The 17572-nt window shown below is 40.4% G+C and overlaps 1 protein-coding gene across 2 annotated transcripts in view; it reads right to left on the reverse strand.

The window, feature by feature from the left end:
* The window catches only part of LRRIQ4 (leucine rich repeats and IQ motif containing 4), a 20101-nt gene continuing 2529 nt past the window's right edge, over window positions 1–17572 (reverse strand). Inside the window, exons 1-6 of one of the 2 annotated variants that reach the window (NM_001191385.2) lie at window positions 17187–17513; window positions 13579–14637; window positions 8096–8269; window positions 6736–6874; window positions 5050–5246; window positions 1–501 (exon numbers count right to left, since the gene is read on the reverse strand). In NM_001191385.2, the coding sequence (NP_001178314.2) occupies window positions 352–501; window positions 5050–5246; window positions 6736–6874; window positions 8096–8269; window positions 13579–14598 (1680 nt within the window). In that variant the 5' untranslated portion in view covers window positions 14599–14637; window positions 17187–17513 and the 3' untranslated portion in view covers window positions 1–351. Of the gene's footprint in view, window positions 502–5049; window positions 5247–6735; window positions 6875–8095; window positions 8270–13578; window positions 14638–17186; window positions 17514–17572 lie in introns of those variants that run through there. The other variant, XM_059887205.1, reaches the window with a different exon arrangement.

Consider the following 17572-nt stretch of genomic DNA (forward strand, 5'->3'; position numbering starts at 1 on the left):
AGAAGGAAATGGCAACCCACTCCAGTATTTTGGCCTGGAAAATAATCCCACGGACAGAGGAGCTTGGTGGGCTACAGTCCATGGGGTCGTAAAGAGTCAGACATGACTGAGTGACTAAGCACACATATTGGTTCATTTGGATCATTTACACTTATCTCTCTCTGATATTATTCTGAAGCAATTCCCAGACATCAAAGCATTTTATCCATAAACATTTCAGTAAAAGAATCTTTATTTTTCTATGTAACTGTAACTCTGTGAGTAATTTTTGTATGATAGGCATCTAATTCCTAGAGATTTTGCCTTCTTAATCCACCAGGTTTCATTACCTCAATTCGTACATTTATAGGATTATTTATTTTTCTTTACAGGTTTTCCTTTTACATCTTTCTTTCCTTTCTTATCTTTTGGAGAATTCCTTCCCTTCTTTTGCAATTTTAGCAGTTCTTCAAATCTCCCAAGTCCTTTGCGTACCATCATTCCACGCCACCAAGCCTGAATCTGAAAATAAGAACAGCATCAGCTCACATCACAATGGACTGGGGACGGTTACAGCTCTTTGTTCTGGTATGCGATATGTGATTTTCAAAATACGGAGAATGGAATATAGCTAGAACTCTAAACCTTATCTTCTCTCTTTTTCAGTTGGCCAGTCATCCAGGCAAAGACCTTTTTTGAAGTATTTGGTGCTCTTACATGCCAGGCATGGTTCTAGGGAAACAGCAGTTGAATTATCAGTATCACTTAGTCGGTGGAGCTCACATTCCAGTGAGGGGAAAAGACGATAAACAAGAAACACATGACTGTATAATCTGACAGATGGTGACAAGTGCCACGGAGATAACAGTGCACAGCAAGGGGAATGGGTGTGCCTGTATTCTGCCTTCTCTCTTGTTCTGGGACCACCTGTGCTCCTACCTACAGGTAATCATCGCTTGTTCTTTTTTTTTAATTGAACTTATTTTATATTGGGGTATAGCCAATTACTATTTTGATAGTTATAGGTAAACAAAGAAGGGATTCAGCCAAACGAATACAAATATCCATTCTCCCCTAAATGCCCCCCTACCCAGGCTGCCACATAATACTGAGCAGAGTCCCCTGTGCTATACAGCCCTCACTTGTTCTTGAGATCTTCTTTCCTAATATCCACTCAGGAACATCCCTTCTCTAGTAGACTCTTCATACCTGCCAGTGGCTCCCCATTTCTCTCAGAATAAAACTCAAGTCCTGGTCTCTTGCCTTCTGAGACAGCCCATGCTTTCTCTGTGGAGTGTTTCTCCCAAGGTCCTTTTCACCTTTTGAGACCAAGAGCATTTTGTCTGTGGAATGTGTATATGTGTGTGCTCAGTCAGTTCAGTCCTGTCCAGCTCTTTGCAACCCCACGGACTGTAGCCCACGAGGCTCCTCTGTCCACGGGATTCTCCAGGCAGGAATACTGGAGTGGGTTGCTGTGTTCTTCTCCAGGGGATCTTCCCAACCCAGGGATTGAACCTGCATTTCCTGCATTGCAGGCAAATTCTTTACTGACTGAGCCACCAGGGAAGCCCATAAATGGACAAATCAATGAATTTGCATAAACTGACTACACTAGGGTAACCAGCACACAGATTGAGAGACAGAACACCACCAGAACCAAAGAAGACCTCAGTGTTACGTAACAACCTAAATGGGAAAAGAATTTGAAAAAGGATATTAACACATGTATATGTATAACTGAATCACTTTGCTGTAGACCTGAGATCAACACATTATTAATCAACTAGGCCCCAATATAAAATAAAAATTAAAAAAAAATAAAAAGAAGCAGCAGCTAACAGAGCAAGATCAGATGGAAGGAGACTAAATAGAGTAAGTGGCTACTTTCGTAGTCCAGTGAAATGGAAGAGCAGTCTGAACCCTACCAGGGTTTTCCTATCTAAATACATGTTTTGACCAAAAAATAAAATAAAATAAAATCCCTATAATACACACACACACACACTCACACACACACACACATACACACACACAACTTTTGGCAACCTCAGTTCTCCTTAGCTTGAACTTTTTTCCAATACCACTTAATCACTTTCTAACATATGATTATGTTAGAAACAACATAATCACTTTCTAACATCACTTAGAAATCACTTTCTAACATATATTATGTGTTACACTTCATGTTCTTACTCTCACCACATCAGGCTTTAAGCAATAGAGGACAGAAATATTTGCCCATTTTGTTCAGTAATGTATTTCCAGTGCCTAGAACGGTGCCAGGTACATAGTTGCAGCTCAGTAACTGTGTTGAATGAATGAATGAATGAGGTGGGTGGAGGTATGCTGTTTTATATAAGGGGGCTTGAGGACAGGTGTATGGATATTTGAAGAGACTGAACTAAGTGAGGGCCACAGTCTTGCCCACACCTGGGGGGAAGCACCTCTGGACAGAGAGGCAGAAGCACGCACGAGGCTTGAAGTAGAGCGAAAATGGGAAGGATGAGACGGAACCTGAAAGCAGCAGACCAGCTAAGGTGGTGACTTTCCAGGGCAGCAGCAGTGCCCAGGAGAGGGATTCTGGAAATTCACAAGGCTTTTTGCGTGTTAAGATTCAACAGAGTTCAATTGTGCACCCCTTACTTTGGTCCACAGAGACTTTCCAAGCTTGTGCAGGCTTGGATATGTTAGAAGCAACTCATTTCCAGAGCTTAAACTCTCATCCGTCCCCCTCCCTAAAATGTGTCTGACAAGGAACACAACTGCTGACCCTCCAGTCCCACCTCAAGTCCCACTGCCCCTTCACAACTCCCCATTTGGCAGCCCCTCATCCATTTGAATCTGACCAGGGTGGGTTGCCCAAGACTCCAAAAACCTTGGGGGCACTGAAAAAGGGATAATTCAAAACAGTTGTATTGATGTTGGCTCTAAGGACTGGATAACCAATCCTTTTATAAGAGAGGTGATTTCCAGCTCTTTGCCTTCAAGAAAATTGAAGTTGATTGGTCAGCTGAGAGCCTACTATCTAATTTCTGGGGGCTATATCTGGAAGGAATTCAGAGATGTGTGAAGCACTGCCATTTAAAGCAAAACAATACAGGCAAACAAATTTTTTCCATTCTTTTCCTTGTCAACTTATGAATTTGAACAAGCTTTCTCAGCATTTCTTCTGTAAAATAAAAAATAGGAATGGAACTGATGCCAAACCCTATTTCATTCTAGCAATAAGTAATATTTATGCAAGGACATATAAACTCTTAAAAGTCCTTTGGACTGCAAGGAGATCAAACCAGTTAATCCTAAAGGAAATAAACCCTGAATATTCACTGGAAGGACTGATGCTGAAGCTGAAGCTCCAATACTTTGGCCACCTGATGTGAAGAACTGACTCACTGGAAAAGACCCAGATGCTGGGAAAGACTGAAGGCGAAAGGAGAAGAGGACAGCAGAAGATGAGAAAGTTAGATAGCTTCACCAACTCAATGGACATGAATTTGAGCAAGCCCTCGGAGATAATAAAGGACAGGGAAGCCTGCCTTGCTGCAGTCCAGGGGGTCACAAAGAGGTGGACACAACTTAGTAATTGAACAACAACAATATATAAACTATGTGAAAAAAAATCTTTCCAAAAATCCTATATATCAAATAATTGAATATCAAAATTTATACCAGATTTTATATTGTTTTGGTCAATTTTATACTACTACTAATTGCACAAAGACTCAATCCAGAATGTTAAAATGCTATGATCATAGAAAAAAAGTTTAATTTACATAAAACTTTTGTAGCCTAGAAATATGAAAGGCGATCTGTAAATTATTTAGATTATATACACACACACACACACATATTAAGGTCAATTCTAAAGGGAAAGTAGAATGGAAATACATGTTCAAGAAGAAAAATAAATGACAAAATTTTTGCATGTCAAGTAAGAGTTTGTTCAAATATTTTGTAAATTGATGTTTACTGATATCAAAGTCAATCCTTTGCAATGACTAAACTTAATGACACAAAAAGGTCTAATCTCAATTTTAAAATGTGCAAGAGGGCACATTGTTCAAAATACTTCTAGGAAGTATCCTAAAAATGGTTAAGTAATTTCATTCTTCCAGTGTAGTCATCCCTGAGTATATACATACTAAAATTAATATTTCAATACAAACTACTTTTCTTTTGTATTACAGTTTGGGCATCATTTTGATTTATTAAAATTATGTTTATGGTAGTTTATGTTATCTATGAGTCTAATTTAAAAAGAGTAAGGGAAGTTTCACATAATATTTATTAGAGAAGGGAGGGTGTAAGGTCTGATTTGATTGAGGGCCATTGATAAAGAGTCTTACAAACCAAAGACTAATTTTTATTCGGGGTAAAATGGAGAGTTGTTGATTTCAGCAAAGTACAGCAAGATTTGACCTAGGTTTCAACAGCGTAGGTCTGACTGCTCAGTGGAAGAATATATGGTAGGGGAAGCAGGCAAGTAACAAGGGACACTAGTTGGAGGACTAATGCAGTCATCTGGGTGTGAGATGACGCAGGCCTGGACCAGCTGAACGGAGAATACTGAATACTGATTGTAGTGGACACATTCCTGGGCTCTGGGGTATCCTTATGTCTCCACTGGCTTAGTAGGCAATGAAGATCTTAACCCTTTGAAGCTATGTTGGTGGCAGAGCACAACTCTGGCCTCTAGACCTGTGCTCCACAGTGCTTTCATTTTTAACTTTTCAGGCTTATCTGACTGAGTTAACATAAGCCTTTCACTCCAGTGATTAGTCCAACAGTTTTAGATCATTTAGGGGTTTGAAGTTTTGGTTTCTTTTGCCTGTTTGTTGGCTTCTTATCTGACAAAGAGAAAAGGAACAGAAAAGACAAAAACATGCTAGGATTTTTGTTTAAAAATCTCTTGCTTAGGCCTGGGGATGTAAAAATATTCAATAAGTAAGAATCACAATTCTCAAAATGTAGATGTGCAAAGAGCAGCCCTATAGGATAATCTGTAAAGTTTAGCAATACCCTACTCCGAGCAACTGTGAATATGTTATTCAAAATCGTTGCTTATTTTACCTTTGTTGCCAATTCTTTCATATTTCTCCTTTCTCTAAGGTATTCCCACACAGCTTCAGTGCCTTTGGCACACACCGACATTGGGGGTTCTTCCATGGGGTTGCCCGTTAGTGTCAGAACTTCTAGATTCACTAGACTATCCAAATTCTCTGGAAGATAAGTGATCAAGTTGTCCTCGAACCGTAATTCTTTCAAAGCTGAAATTAATTTTTAAAAAATAATGTCTTAAAAACTAGCAAAATTAAAGCATGCATTGCTTAGTCCAAACACTTTGAAATGTGTATGTCCTGTTAGACCATGTAACAAAAAAATTTAATGTTTTATAACAACTCAGAGTTGTTGAAGTCAGTGTAAATAAGTGTTAGAGACAGGAAAATAGTAAATACTAAAAAATGTTGAGACTGTTCCATTCCTCCAGAGATTAAGGACAGAATCAGGAGATGACTAAGGAGTGTCGCAGATCCAACCCTGTGGCCATGCTTTTTTTTGAATTTATCTTTTGCTGCGCCGGGTTTTGGTTGCTGCATGTAGGCTTGCTCTTGTTGCAACAAGTGGGAGCTACACCCTAGCTGTGGGGCGTGGGCTTCTCTTTGCAGTGTCTTCTCTTGCTGCAGAGCACTGGCTGTAGGGAGCTTGGGTTTCAGTAGTTGTGGTACATGGGCCTACTTGCTTGTGGGATCTTCCCAGACCAGGAATTGATACCGTGACTCCTGCATCGATAGGTGGATTCTTAACCACTAGACCACTAGGGAAGTCCTGCTGCCAATCTTGGAATGGCCCATGAGTAGGCAACAGAATCCACTCATATTCCTTCATCTTTTTTTCATTAAAAAATAGTCACAGTTTTAAAATATATCTATAAACCTGAAGATTCAGCACAATATGGCAAATAAACATTTTTTAAAATCTGGTTCTAGGAGGATCTCAGCAAAAACCTGTTATTTTACAAACACAGAGTGGTTTAGCCTAGTGGAAAATCTTTGCATATTCAAATATGAATGATGTATGATTTTTCATGGCAATCAAATAGGTCCACCCCCCTCAGCCCCAACTGCCTTGCTAATATTATTACTCTGGGTCAATCCTTTTCCTTTCTCTCATAAGTGACTTAGTGATCTAATGCAAATTTACTACAGGATCCCCAAGCCCAAATTCTGGCAGATAATAGGTATTCAGTAAGTTCTGGTTCACGGTATAATGGCTATGAGGATGAATGCCAATCTTCAAAGCAGTTGATATTTTCTTTTCAATTCCCAATAAACTAACTGCCTTTGTGTGGCTTTTAGCTGTACCAATCAGGTACATCGCCTTCCCCATATCACCAACTAAGAAGCTCTGCAAGGAGATTACGGGGTAGGTCTAAACTCTCAACATTGAAAAGTGAAGTTGCTCAGTCATGTCTGACTCTTTGTGACCCCATGGACTGTAGCCTACCAGGCTCCTCCGTCCATGGGATTTTCCAGGCAGGAGTACTGGAGTGGGTAGCCATTTCCTTCTCCAGGGGATCTTTCCAACCCAGGGATTGAACCAAGGTCTCCTGCACTGTAGGCAGAAGCTTTTACCGTCTGAGCCACCAAAGAAGTCTCCTCAACATTCAGACTGATCTTTAGTAGTACAAGGATGCCTTCCATCATGGGAAATGCTAGTCAAACTCCACTGGGTTGTAGATCTACAAAGATTTCTCACCTTGTGCTTGGCAAATAGCATCTGGGAGTTGCTTAATTAGATTGCAGTGGCAATCAAGAATTTCCAAGTTAGGCATTGATCCCAAGGATACAGGCAGGTATTCGAGATGATTGTTCTCAATATACAGCTCTTTAAGATTCTGAATAACAGAAGAGTATGTTATCATACCATAATAAAAGAATTATGGTAACTAGAATCACCTATGAGTTCCCATGTTCTTTCAATGAGAATATTATTCATTAGGATTAAGGGGAAAACACATTTAAAGAATCATCAACAAAAAAAATATAATTATTCTTAGTTAAGCCATTAGTCATGGTTCCAGGTATGTAGGGAAAAGAGAACATGGGAATCTAGTGTTTATTTGTTTCACTATAACTTAATGCAGAAAAACAATTTGGATCATTTAAATACAAATATAATTTGTTCCCTTTTAATAGTTAATTATCTGTGGCAGTTGCTATAGAACTGCAATTGCCTCAGTTATCAATCCAGCATTGCCCATGCGGAAGTAGCCAAAATGTACAGAGAACAGGTTGACTATTTTCAGATTCACTGGGTAAAAATTTAATGTTTGCATTTCACCCTAAAATTCTGGAGAGTGTGGCATGACACGTATAAGGAGCAAATTGATGAAAGGAGTTCTGTGAACACAGAGCAAAGGAACCAAGAATTAGGAACAGGTGAGAAGTACCCGCGCTGTGTATGTCATCACTCAGTCCATGGCTGGGAGCTATGTAGTGGCTTACACCTACTTGATTATTATTAAAAGTGTAGCACCAGGAACATGAAAAAATCATGCTTTAAAGCATGCATACATAAAGACACATTGGTATAGCTACTTTGAATAATGTTATGTTGCTCTTCTGGGGTTTAGCATAGTTCTGTGGACCCATCTTCAGCATGAACCTGTTGCAATGGTTAAATAAACCATGATATGCTTTCCACCATGCAGGAAGGGGAATCAGACTCATGCAAAATGCAGATTCCTGGCCACATCATCTATATGACACTTTAACTTCAAAGTAGTACAACTTTCAGAGAATACTTTTTAAAAGTGGAAATTAATTGGAGAGTGATATGGCTCAATTTTGCAAATAAAACATGCCAAACCACACAGAAGGAATGAGTATGCCCTGACATATACAAGACCAGTCACAATAAAATGTTCAAGTGTGGATCCTGTGGTTGTTCAGGAAGACAGTGGAAGCCTCAAAGTGTAATAATGACTTGTTGGGAGCTAGAAATCTAGTATAGATGATTCCACATGCAACCTGTGAGAATACAACCATGTTTTCTCATATCAGCCAAGGAATCAGTGGGCATATACTTCTTTGCCTGCTCATTTGGGGAGGCTTACCTGTAGTCTCTTAATGCATTCTGGCAGATGGGTAAGCTTGGCTCCCTCATCTTGGCCAATGTATAATTTCTCTAAAGACGCTAAAGAAAGGATCTCTTTTGGAAATGAAGAGAACTGATTTCCCGTTAGTCCAAGAATCTTCAGTTTTGAAAGTGAACCGAAGTCTGAAGGTAACTGGAAATATTTCAAAAAGATAAGTTTCAGATCAGGATTATTTTTAAAAGTAAGAAAATAAACTGGGCTTTTAGTTTTGAGGAAGATTTTTTTTTTAAAAAAGGGAGAAATTTAGCGTCTCCGGCAGATGCAAAGTTGGCCCATATGTTTGCATCTATGGTATTTGTACTTGTAGATCAAAAGTCTGGAGTTCTACTTTTCCCCCAACCTCTGTGCTCTTTACTTGCATGCTCTGGATAAAGTTAGAGCAATTTTTAACCTATGTTATTGCAAATTTTTCAACTATGGTATAGCAAATGCTTGACACTACTGAAAGAAAAAGTACAAAGCTTATTAGTATACTATTGCAACTATAATATTCATAATTAATTCAGTTATTGGCACTGATCAATTTAGTGACGTAATATCCATCCTAAAAGGCTTTAGGTCAGCAATTTTGAAACCTTAGTTAAAATACCAGTTGGAAGGAAACAATGAAGACCATTATAATCATATCTTCTTCCCTGCAGTGAATCACAAGGCTATGTGCCCTGGTATTAGGCAGGCATTGCACAGATTCCTAGACTTTCAGAGTTGGAAGGCCTTAAAAAGGTCCCTGTTCTTACCCTCTTCTATGGTGGTTGGATATGTTACATAGCTAGCCATCCAGCTCTTACTTAAACACTACCTCCTGGGATGAAAAGATCATTGGATAAAGACCACTTGGATTTCCTTCTACATACTCAATTTCCTTCTCCTGTCAAAATCTGTGTCACTAATACATCCCCTATTGACCTCTTGCTGGACCTCTGGAACCACATGGAAAATCTCATTCTTTAAATACATGACACAATCACCCTACTGAATAAGTTATGTAGATGCCTATTTTCTTGTAGGAAAAAAAGGCCCAACTCTTGAATGTTAATAACTTAATTCATTTTGAACCACTTCTGTTACCTGGCTTGATTCTTCACTGGGCAACCTTTCCTCATAGGTCCCTGCTTAAACCTTGGCTTTCCTTCCACCCATTCCCTAACCTGCCATTCTATTTTTCATGAGAATGGTTAGTAGAGTTCAGCTCAACCCAACCTCTCCCTAGATGGGTGGAATAGGTAAATAATTAGTGAATAGATTATCCCCATAGTAGGCTTTCTTTTGACCTATAGGCAAAAGTTTCAAACACTTGGAATAAACCATAAGGCATTTTCCTCTTTGTTATGTAAGGTGAGGGCTTATTTTCTTAAAAAGTTATAAAACATTTTCAGTTTTATTTACATCTAGAAAAAGAAAACTCAGAACAAGTCAATGTCCAGAGAAACTGATGTTTAAGCTTTCCTTCTTTGCTATTTCAAAATTCTTCATCAGGCCCTTAGATCCCTTCAATGCAAAGTGTCTGCATTTAGTGCAGTCCTAAATAACAGGGAAAGATTTATCAACTTAACCACTTCATTATAACCCAGTCATTTTATTCGTACTGCTATATTCTTAGTTCATGGGTTTAGCATTACTTTTTCAAAAGCCCACTGAATATCTAAAGATTTTTTTCCCAAGATATTCAAGAGCCAATAATTAATACCATCATAGTCATATTATAGCAGAAATAAATTTGGATGTACAGAAAGCCTGCAGAGAATCAGGTGAGAACAATTATTGCTGACAGTATAACTGAGCCGTAGCCATTCTGAAACTTGAGTTTTCTCCCTTAATTGTGTGCATGTAAAGTGTTGCCTGCCAAATCAGTAAACAAAGGATGTAGCAACCATTGAGCCACTGCAACCACTGGACCATGAACCCTGAGGGAACTCAGGATGGGAAGAACACAATACTGGCCTTAGATAGCTAAGGCTCATATCAAAAGAATGATTTCAATGAAGTCATTGAAATACATGATTTCCACGAACCCAGACTCTTGCATCTTCCCATATATAGAAAAGTACTGAATTCATTAACTTGAGAATTTGGTTTTCTTTAGGGATGAATGTTTTTGTTTTGTTTTTGTTTCTTGACTGTACCTGGTGTTAGTTGTGGCATGTGGGATCTAGTTCCCCAATCAGGGATTGAACCTGGGCCCCTGCATTGAGAGCACAGGATCTTAGCCACTAAACTACCAGGGAAGTCAGAATTTGTGAATTAATTTCTTTAATTAACAGTTAAATCATATGAAGTTTTGACTACGTGTTCTTTGTTGTGAAAAGTCCTACATATCCTGGCTCCTCCCTTATCTCGGTGGAGCAGTCCCTCTGAGCTATCTGAGAGGCTGCTTTCTGGGCTTAAGTCCTCAGTTCTGTCCACCAAATAAAACACAGTACTCAACTTTTAGGTTGTCCATCACTTTTGCAGTCAACAATAGGAATGGACCATACACATAAAATCCATGTAGGTTTACATGAAAAGTCAGCTATTTTTGTCTCCACCTAGGCAAGAAAAAGCTACTGGCTAGGCTTCAAGTGCCAAAAGTCCATGAGGTAAATTGGGGTGGGAGAGAGAAAGTGAAAAGTGAAAGTGAAATCGCTCAGTCATGCCTGACTCTTAGCGACCTCATGGACTACAGCCTACCAGGCTGGTGGGAGAGAGAGAGAGAAGAAGCTGGCTTAAAGGTCACATGTCATTAGAGAGAGAAATGACTGGGAGGTTCCTAGAGGAACTGGAATAATAGGAAATTTAGAAAGGAAGACAAAAAACACAGTAATACCATCATAAGAACTGAAGAATCATAAATGCTGGTACATGGAAATTTCCATGTTCAACATAGTAACACTGAACATATCCACGTTTCGGTGCAGTCTGACTTGCAGTAAAGCTTGGTATTGGATGAGGCTAATCTTTGAACTGTGGTGTTGGAGAAGACTCTTGAGAGTCCCTTGGACTGCAAGGAGATCCAACCAGTCCATTCTGAAGGAGATCAGCCCTGGGATTTCTTTGGAAGGAATGATGCTAAAGCTGAAACTCCAGTACTTTGGCCACCTCATGCGAAGAGTTGACTCATTGGAAAAGGCTCTGATGCTGGGAGGGATTGGGGGCAGGAGAAGAAGGGGATGACAGAGGATGAGATGGCTGGATGGCATCACTGACTTAATGGACGTGAGTCTGAGTGAACTCCGGGAGTTGGTAATGGACAGGGAGGCCTGTCGTGCTGCGATTCCTGGGGTCGCAAAGAGTCAGACACGACTGAGAGACTGAACTGAACTGAAATCTTTGGTGATGGACAGGGAGGCCTGGCATGCTGCGGTTCATGGGGTTGCAAAGAGTCGGACACGACTGAGCGACTGAACTGAACTGAATCTTTGCTAATCACACACACACATCTGTGTGTGATTCTCTCCTCCACCCTGACCTCTTAAAAAGTCACAGGAGAGGATTAGGTATCATTCATGACTCAACAGGATTTAAGTGAACTGTGTTATACTTCCCAAGGGCACTTTCTATTCTGATACTTTCACTCCCACTATGGAATGACAGACTTTGCTCACTGTAACAGGAATTCTTACATCGGCAGCAGAAGAGTTGGGGATGGGCAGAGGCCTTCTCGTAGAACCTCTAAAATCCTCCAAGATGGGTTGCTACCTATAATAAGTCGAAATTAAGTACTAGATCCTCTTCCCAAATCTTAAAGTCAGCATCAAAATGTTTACTTCCAGTTTTGAAACTCTCTAACAATGAGGAAAACAAAACAAAAAATCCCAAAGTTCTAAAAGTTGAAAATCAAGTAAAAGATTCAAAAAAAAAAACACAAAAAACAACTTTAAAGCTACGACTTTTATAATGTATGAGATACACATTAAGAGTGTTGTTCACAACCAGGAAAAACAGACATGATATTTGGTTAGCGTTGTTGGTTTCTAAACCTTCTGTTCTTTCTCTCCAGAATAGTCTTTTGCTTTTAACAGAACTCTGTTCTTTCAAATTTTCAAATATTAAAAAACAATAAGGGGCTTTCCTGGTGGTCCATAGGTTAAGAATCTTCCTTGCAATGCAGGGGACATAAAATATGTTTTATATGTTGTGTATGTAGTTTTGTGTGATTAAAGATTTCTATGTGGCATAATATTCTGTAATTTGGTATTTTACTTTTAATAAACATCACAGTTTTGAGATCTATCCACATTGGCACATACAGCTCCAGTTCACTTAAATTATTGTATAGTATTCCATTTTATAAATATATCACAATTTACTTGCAAATTCCTCTCCCAACTGACATTCACATTATTGCCCATAAGCCATGATTATTAACAATACTATGATGAATGTCTGAACACACCACCCTGCACACGTATGGGAGAGCTTCTCTGGGGACTGATCTGGTTTTGCAGATATCTGATTTTGGAACATTAGGGCCTAAGGTTGCATGTGTCAGAACTCTGGAAGATGAACCCTGCAGTCCAATGCTATGGATTGGTATTCTGACTCTATCACGTACAGGTGTGTGGCCTTGACACATTAAAAGCCCCATGCCTCACTCTCCTCCTATATCATTGAGGATAATATCACTCACATCAGAAAATCATTGTGAGTAATGTATGCAATTTAAGAAAAAAATCATGCAGGAAGTCAGAAGATCTCAGGAAGGAAAGCAGAGTGTAACAAGACAATATAACTGTATTACAAATGTATAAATTAATTTCCTCCCAATAACCAATAACTCCAGTCTTATGAGAAAAAAATCAAACAAATTCCAATAGTGGGGGCATCCTACATCCTCAAATCCTACAGTTTTGAGATGTACTGGCAAGGTCATCAGATACAAGGAAAGCCTGAAAAGCTCTCATAGCCAAGAAGAGCTAAGGAGGTGCAAAAACTAAACGTAATGTAGAAACCTGGATGGGATCCTGAACGGAGAAAGATTAGATCAAAACTAAGGAAACATGGATAAATTATGGACTTCAGTGAATAAAAGTGTATCAATATTGGTTTATTAATTGTAACAAATGTACCATAGTAATCTAAGATGTTAATTGTTGGGGAATCTCAGTGTGGGATATATGAAAGTTCTCTGAAATATGTTCTCAATTTTACTATAAATCTGAAACTATCCTAAAAAAGAAAGACTATTTAAATTTTTAAAAAGTCATTGTGAGGATTAAATGTGATAATACACAAAAAACATTTAGCCCAGTGACTGGCACCTACATACTGCAAATAAACATCAGCTACCATTATGATTACTACTGCTATTCAGGCGGGAAAAGTAACATGATGACCTTGTTGGAGAGATCTGTCAATCCCGATTTTCACTCATAAACTCAGCTCGAATTTTCTGATGTTTAGACACGGAACCACACCAATGTAGGGCCAGGCAGCATAGTGACAGCCAGGAAAGGAATCAGTACCTGGCATATTTTATTATCATCCAGGGCCAAGACTTCCAGGTTCTTTAGCGAACAGATCTGCAACGGACAATGTTCCAGAAAGTTCTGGCTGAGGTCGAGAAATTGCAGGTTAACCAGGCGCCGGAAGGAGCGGCGCAGCACCCGCAGGCCGGTGTTATGCAGGTAGAGCAGGAAGAGCGAGGTCCACCTGCAGAGGAGGCGCGGGATCTTTTCCAGGTGGTTCCCACTCAGCCCCACCTCCGTCATCTGCGAGAGCTCGCCCAGGGTGTGCGGGAGGGCGTGGAGGCGGTTGTAAGAGACGTCCAGCACCGACAGCCTGGTGCACCGGCCCAGCGACTCCGGGAGAACAGCCAGGCTGTTGTAGGACACGTAGAACTTCTTCAGCTTCGTCAGGTTCCCAATCTCTTCCGGGATGACCGTGAGCTTGTTCTTATCCAGGTCGATGATCTCCAGGTTGTAGAGATCACACAGCTCCAGAGGGAACGCTGCAAATTGGTTATGCTTCAGGTGGATCTCCCTCAGTTTGGTCTGGTTCACTATTTCCTTGGGCAGAGATTTCAGGTGGTTTCCGGCCAGTCCGAGCAGCTCGAGATGGTGAAGGAGTTTGCAGATGACAACGGGGATGTCCGCTAGGTCGGTGCGGTAGAGGCGGAGCTCGCGGAGCTGGCGGATGCCGCTAAGCACCGGCAGGGACGAGGCTTCTAGCGGGTTGTCGCTCAGGTCCAGGCCCTCTAGGTTGCTCAGCCTTCCCATCTCCGGGCATAGATTCTTCAGCTTGTTCTTGTTCAGGTAGAGAACCCTGATCTTCCTTAAATGCTGAATATCCTTGGGGATTTCTGCAATCAGGTTGTTTTCCAAATGCACTTCCTCTAATTCTCTTAATGCTAAAATGTCTTCTGGAATAGTAAGCAAGCTCTGATTCGAAGCGTCAATGAAAAATATCCTATCAGAGACCTGCTGTGGATCACTTTTCTGCTGAATTCTAGACGAATGTTCATATTTTTCGCTGTCACTTGACATTATTCTGATGGAAAGTTCAAATATTCAAAATCTGAAATACTGTGAAAAGAAAGAAAAATGTATGAGTTTTACCTGTCACCAGATTTAGTATCCTTAAGAGAAACAAATTAAAATCTAGTTGATTAAATTTAGTGCTCACTGTGACACAACATAAAATGTAGGTTTTTGTGTTTCATGTTGGAAGATAAATCGAAGTGTAGATTCCTCTTTCTCCTAACCTAGGTTGACTCATATTAATAAAAAAAATTGTCTGGCTTGTCTAATTTCAGTTTTTAGAAGTGCCTATTTTGATTCTATTTTCAGGTTGGAGGTATAGAATGCTGCAAAAGATCATTGCTCTTACCATAAACACTGAGAAAACACTAGGAAAAAATAGCATTTTAAAATATTGCATTTGGGGGAGTTCCCTGGTGGTCTAGGGGAGAGAATTCCAGGCTTTCACTGCCGTGATCCAGGTCCAATTCCTGGGTGGGGAACTGATATCTTGCAAGCCATGCAGCCAAAAAACAAAACAAAAACTGCATTTTCCCTTAAATCTGGCATAAAGTTGTAGATGTAAAGGCCAATAGAATTAAATTCAAGAGATGAACTGCCCTTCTAAATAAGGAGAGACCAGTGGGCACTTTCGTGCCTGGTAGAACTTTTAAGTTTTAGGACTGGCAGGTGGATGATCAAGCCTTCTATAGGCATAGGTAACAGCCATGTGTGAGTTGGCATGATGGATTAGAATCTGTGAAACCAAGGGTAGTTATCAGATCCATTAAACTATAACTTGCTTAATAAATAAAAAACTAACCTGTTTTCACCGACCAAGCTCACTTTGTTTTTGTTTTTAACAAAAAGCATTGTGTAGCCTAAACAATTTTAACAGACCCTTCACCATCACTGTGGATTGTATCTCTCACTAAGTGTCTTGATATGTTTGCCCAGTTTGTTTTTCAGGAACTTGGAGTCAGCTGTTGACCAGTTGGCACCCCAGCCAGTTAAGACTGGTTGGCAGTACTGACCATGTACCTGGGTATGCGTGTTTGATCGGTGACCATTTGCCATCAGAAGCTCGAGAACTCTACCCCCAGAGTGAGCTAATGCCACCAAATTCTGAGCATGTATCCCAGGAGGCAGCGGTTAGCTTAGTTGTGCCTGCACAGAAGGACAATTATCTCACTTTTTAAAATCTACAATCACCTTTCCCCATGCTCCCCATACCTCAGGCCACCCTGCTTCTTTGTCTCATAAATATCTCATAAATATCCCCTTGTCTTTGGGGAGGTGGATTTGTGATTTGTTCTTTCTCCTCGCTTGACTGATTCATGATAAACCCATTTTTTGCTGCAAACCTCCACCTCTCATTGTTTGCCTTGCTTTGTTCTCAGGCAAATGAACCTGGCTTGGTAACAATAGGTCCGCAGGGTTGCAAAAGAGATAGACAGGACTTAGTGACTAAACCAAACCAAGCCCTTGGTTATGAATACATGCCCACACATACACACGCACAGCCTAAGGGGGAAGGCAGGAAGGACTATGACATGATGGTGGCTGGGTTGACTGTGGCATCTCTGACTTGCCTTCTAGGGTGGGGTCTTTTCTGCTGGAGGACTAGACCTCCCATCCAGCATAGAGGCCCAGTCAAGATGGAGAGGGGTGAATTCCCAGCCCCACACTTAATGTTTTTGCTCCTTGCAGCACAGCAGTGTGTGATTCAGATCCTTGTTTCTATATACCTAGCACCCCAAACAAAGAAGGCAACGACACCCCACTCCAGTACTCTTGCCTGGAAAATCCCAGGGATGGAGGAGCCTGGTAGGCTGCAGTCCATCGTGTCGCTAGGAGTTGGACACAACTGAGCTACTTCACTTTCACTTTTCACTTTCATGCATTGGAGAAGGACATGGCAACACACTCCAGTGCTTGCCTGGAGAATCCCAGGGACAGGGGAGCCTGGCGGGCTGCCATCTATGGGGTCGCACAGAGTCGGACACGACTGAAGTGACTTAGCAGCAGCAGCAGCCCCCCAAAGAGTTATGAGGTGGTGTGGCTGTTATTTAAAGAAAGAAAAAGATGGGGAATTCCCTGGTGGTCCAGTGGTTATAGGACTACTTGCTTTCAATGCCATGCGCCTGGGTTTGATCCCCTGTTAGGGTTTGATCCCCCAGTCAGGGAATCCCACAAGCCACATGGCCAAAAAAGAGAGATGATGTATCATGGATTAAATTATGTCTAGGACTAGTTGTCTCTAACATTTTTGTCTTTATCTAACAGTGTAGAGTCCTGCAGGATAAAATCTCATTTCCTAAATACAAATGACTGACAATGCTGATGGCTTTTAGGCAATCGACAGTATTCAGACTGAGGTGATAATATAAATAAGAATAAGAAATTATAAATAAAAGAGAAATAGAGAATACCAAGGACAGTTACTTGTTCTAGGTTTTACTTAACCTATTTAATCCTCACAAGAACTCTAAGAAGGAGGTACTATTACAATCCCTGTTTCACAAGTAAAGAACCACCGAAAGGCTCTTCTCAAGACACAGTAGGAAGTGGGAGAAGGAGCAGAGCATTTGACTGACCCTCAGTCACTTCCTCACCTGGGTTTTTAACATCATTTGTTCTCCAGAAACCTGGTTTTAATTAAAATCTTCTTGGATGTAAAGGTTCAGGCTTGATTTTTCTTTTTCAGTCTTCCAACAGAGTTATCTGGGGAAAATCTGTGTGCACTGGCCACTCTAATTAAGGTTAGACACGACTGAAGTGACTTAGCAGCAGCAGCAGCACAAGTATGTCTGGGCTTCCAGACAGATAAAAGAACTTATTTCTCTTAACATTCATCCTGTTCCATGATGAGACCTGCCTAGAAGGTCTCTGTGTGTGTATTAGCTCACATTAATCATATCCCACTTGTGTTTGGAATCAAGTTGATAGCCCTATGAAAGCTGTTTATATTGTATATGCATTATTGTCAGTTGCTCAGTCA

Source organism: Bos taurus, chromosome 1 (genome assembly GCF_002263795.3).
Source record: "Bos taurus isolate L1 Dominette 01449 registration number 42190680 breed Hereford chromosome 1, ARS-UCD2.0, whole genome shotgun sequence".
In the NCBI taxonomy this organism is placed as follows: domain Eukaryota; kingdom Metazoa; phylum Chordata; class Mammalia; order Artiodactyla; family Bovidae; genus Bos; species Bos taurus.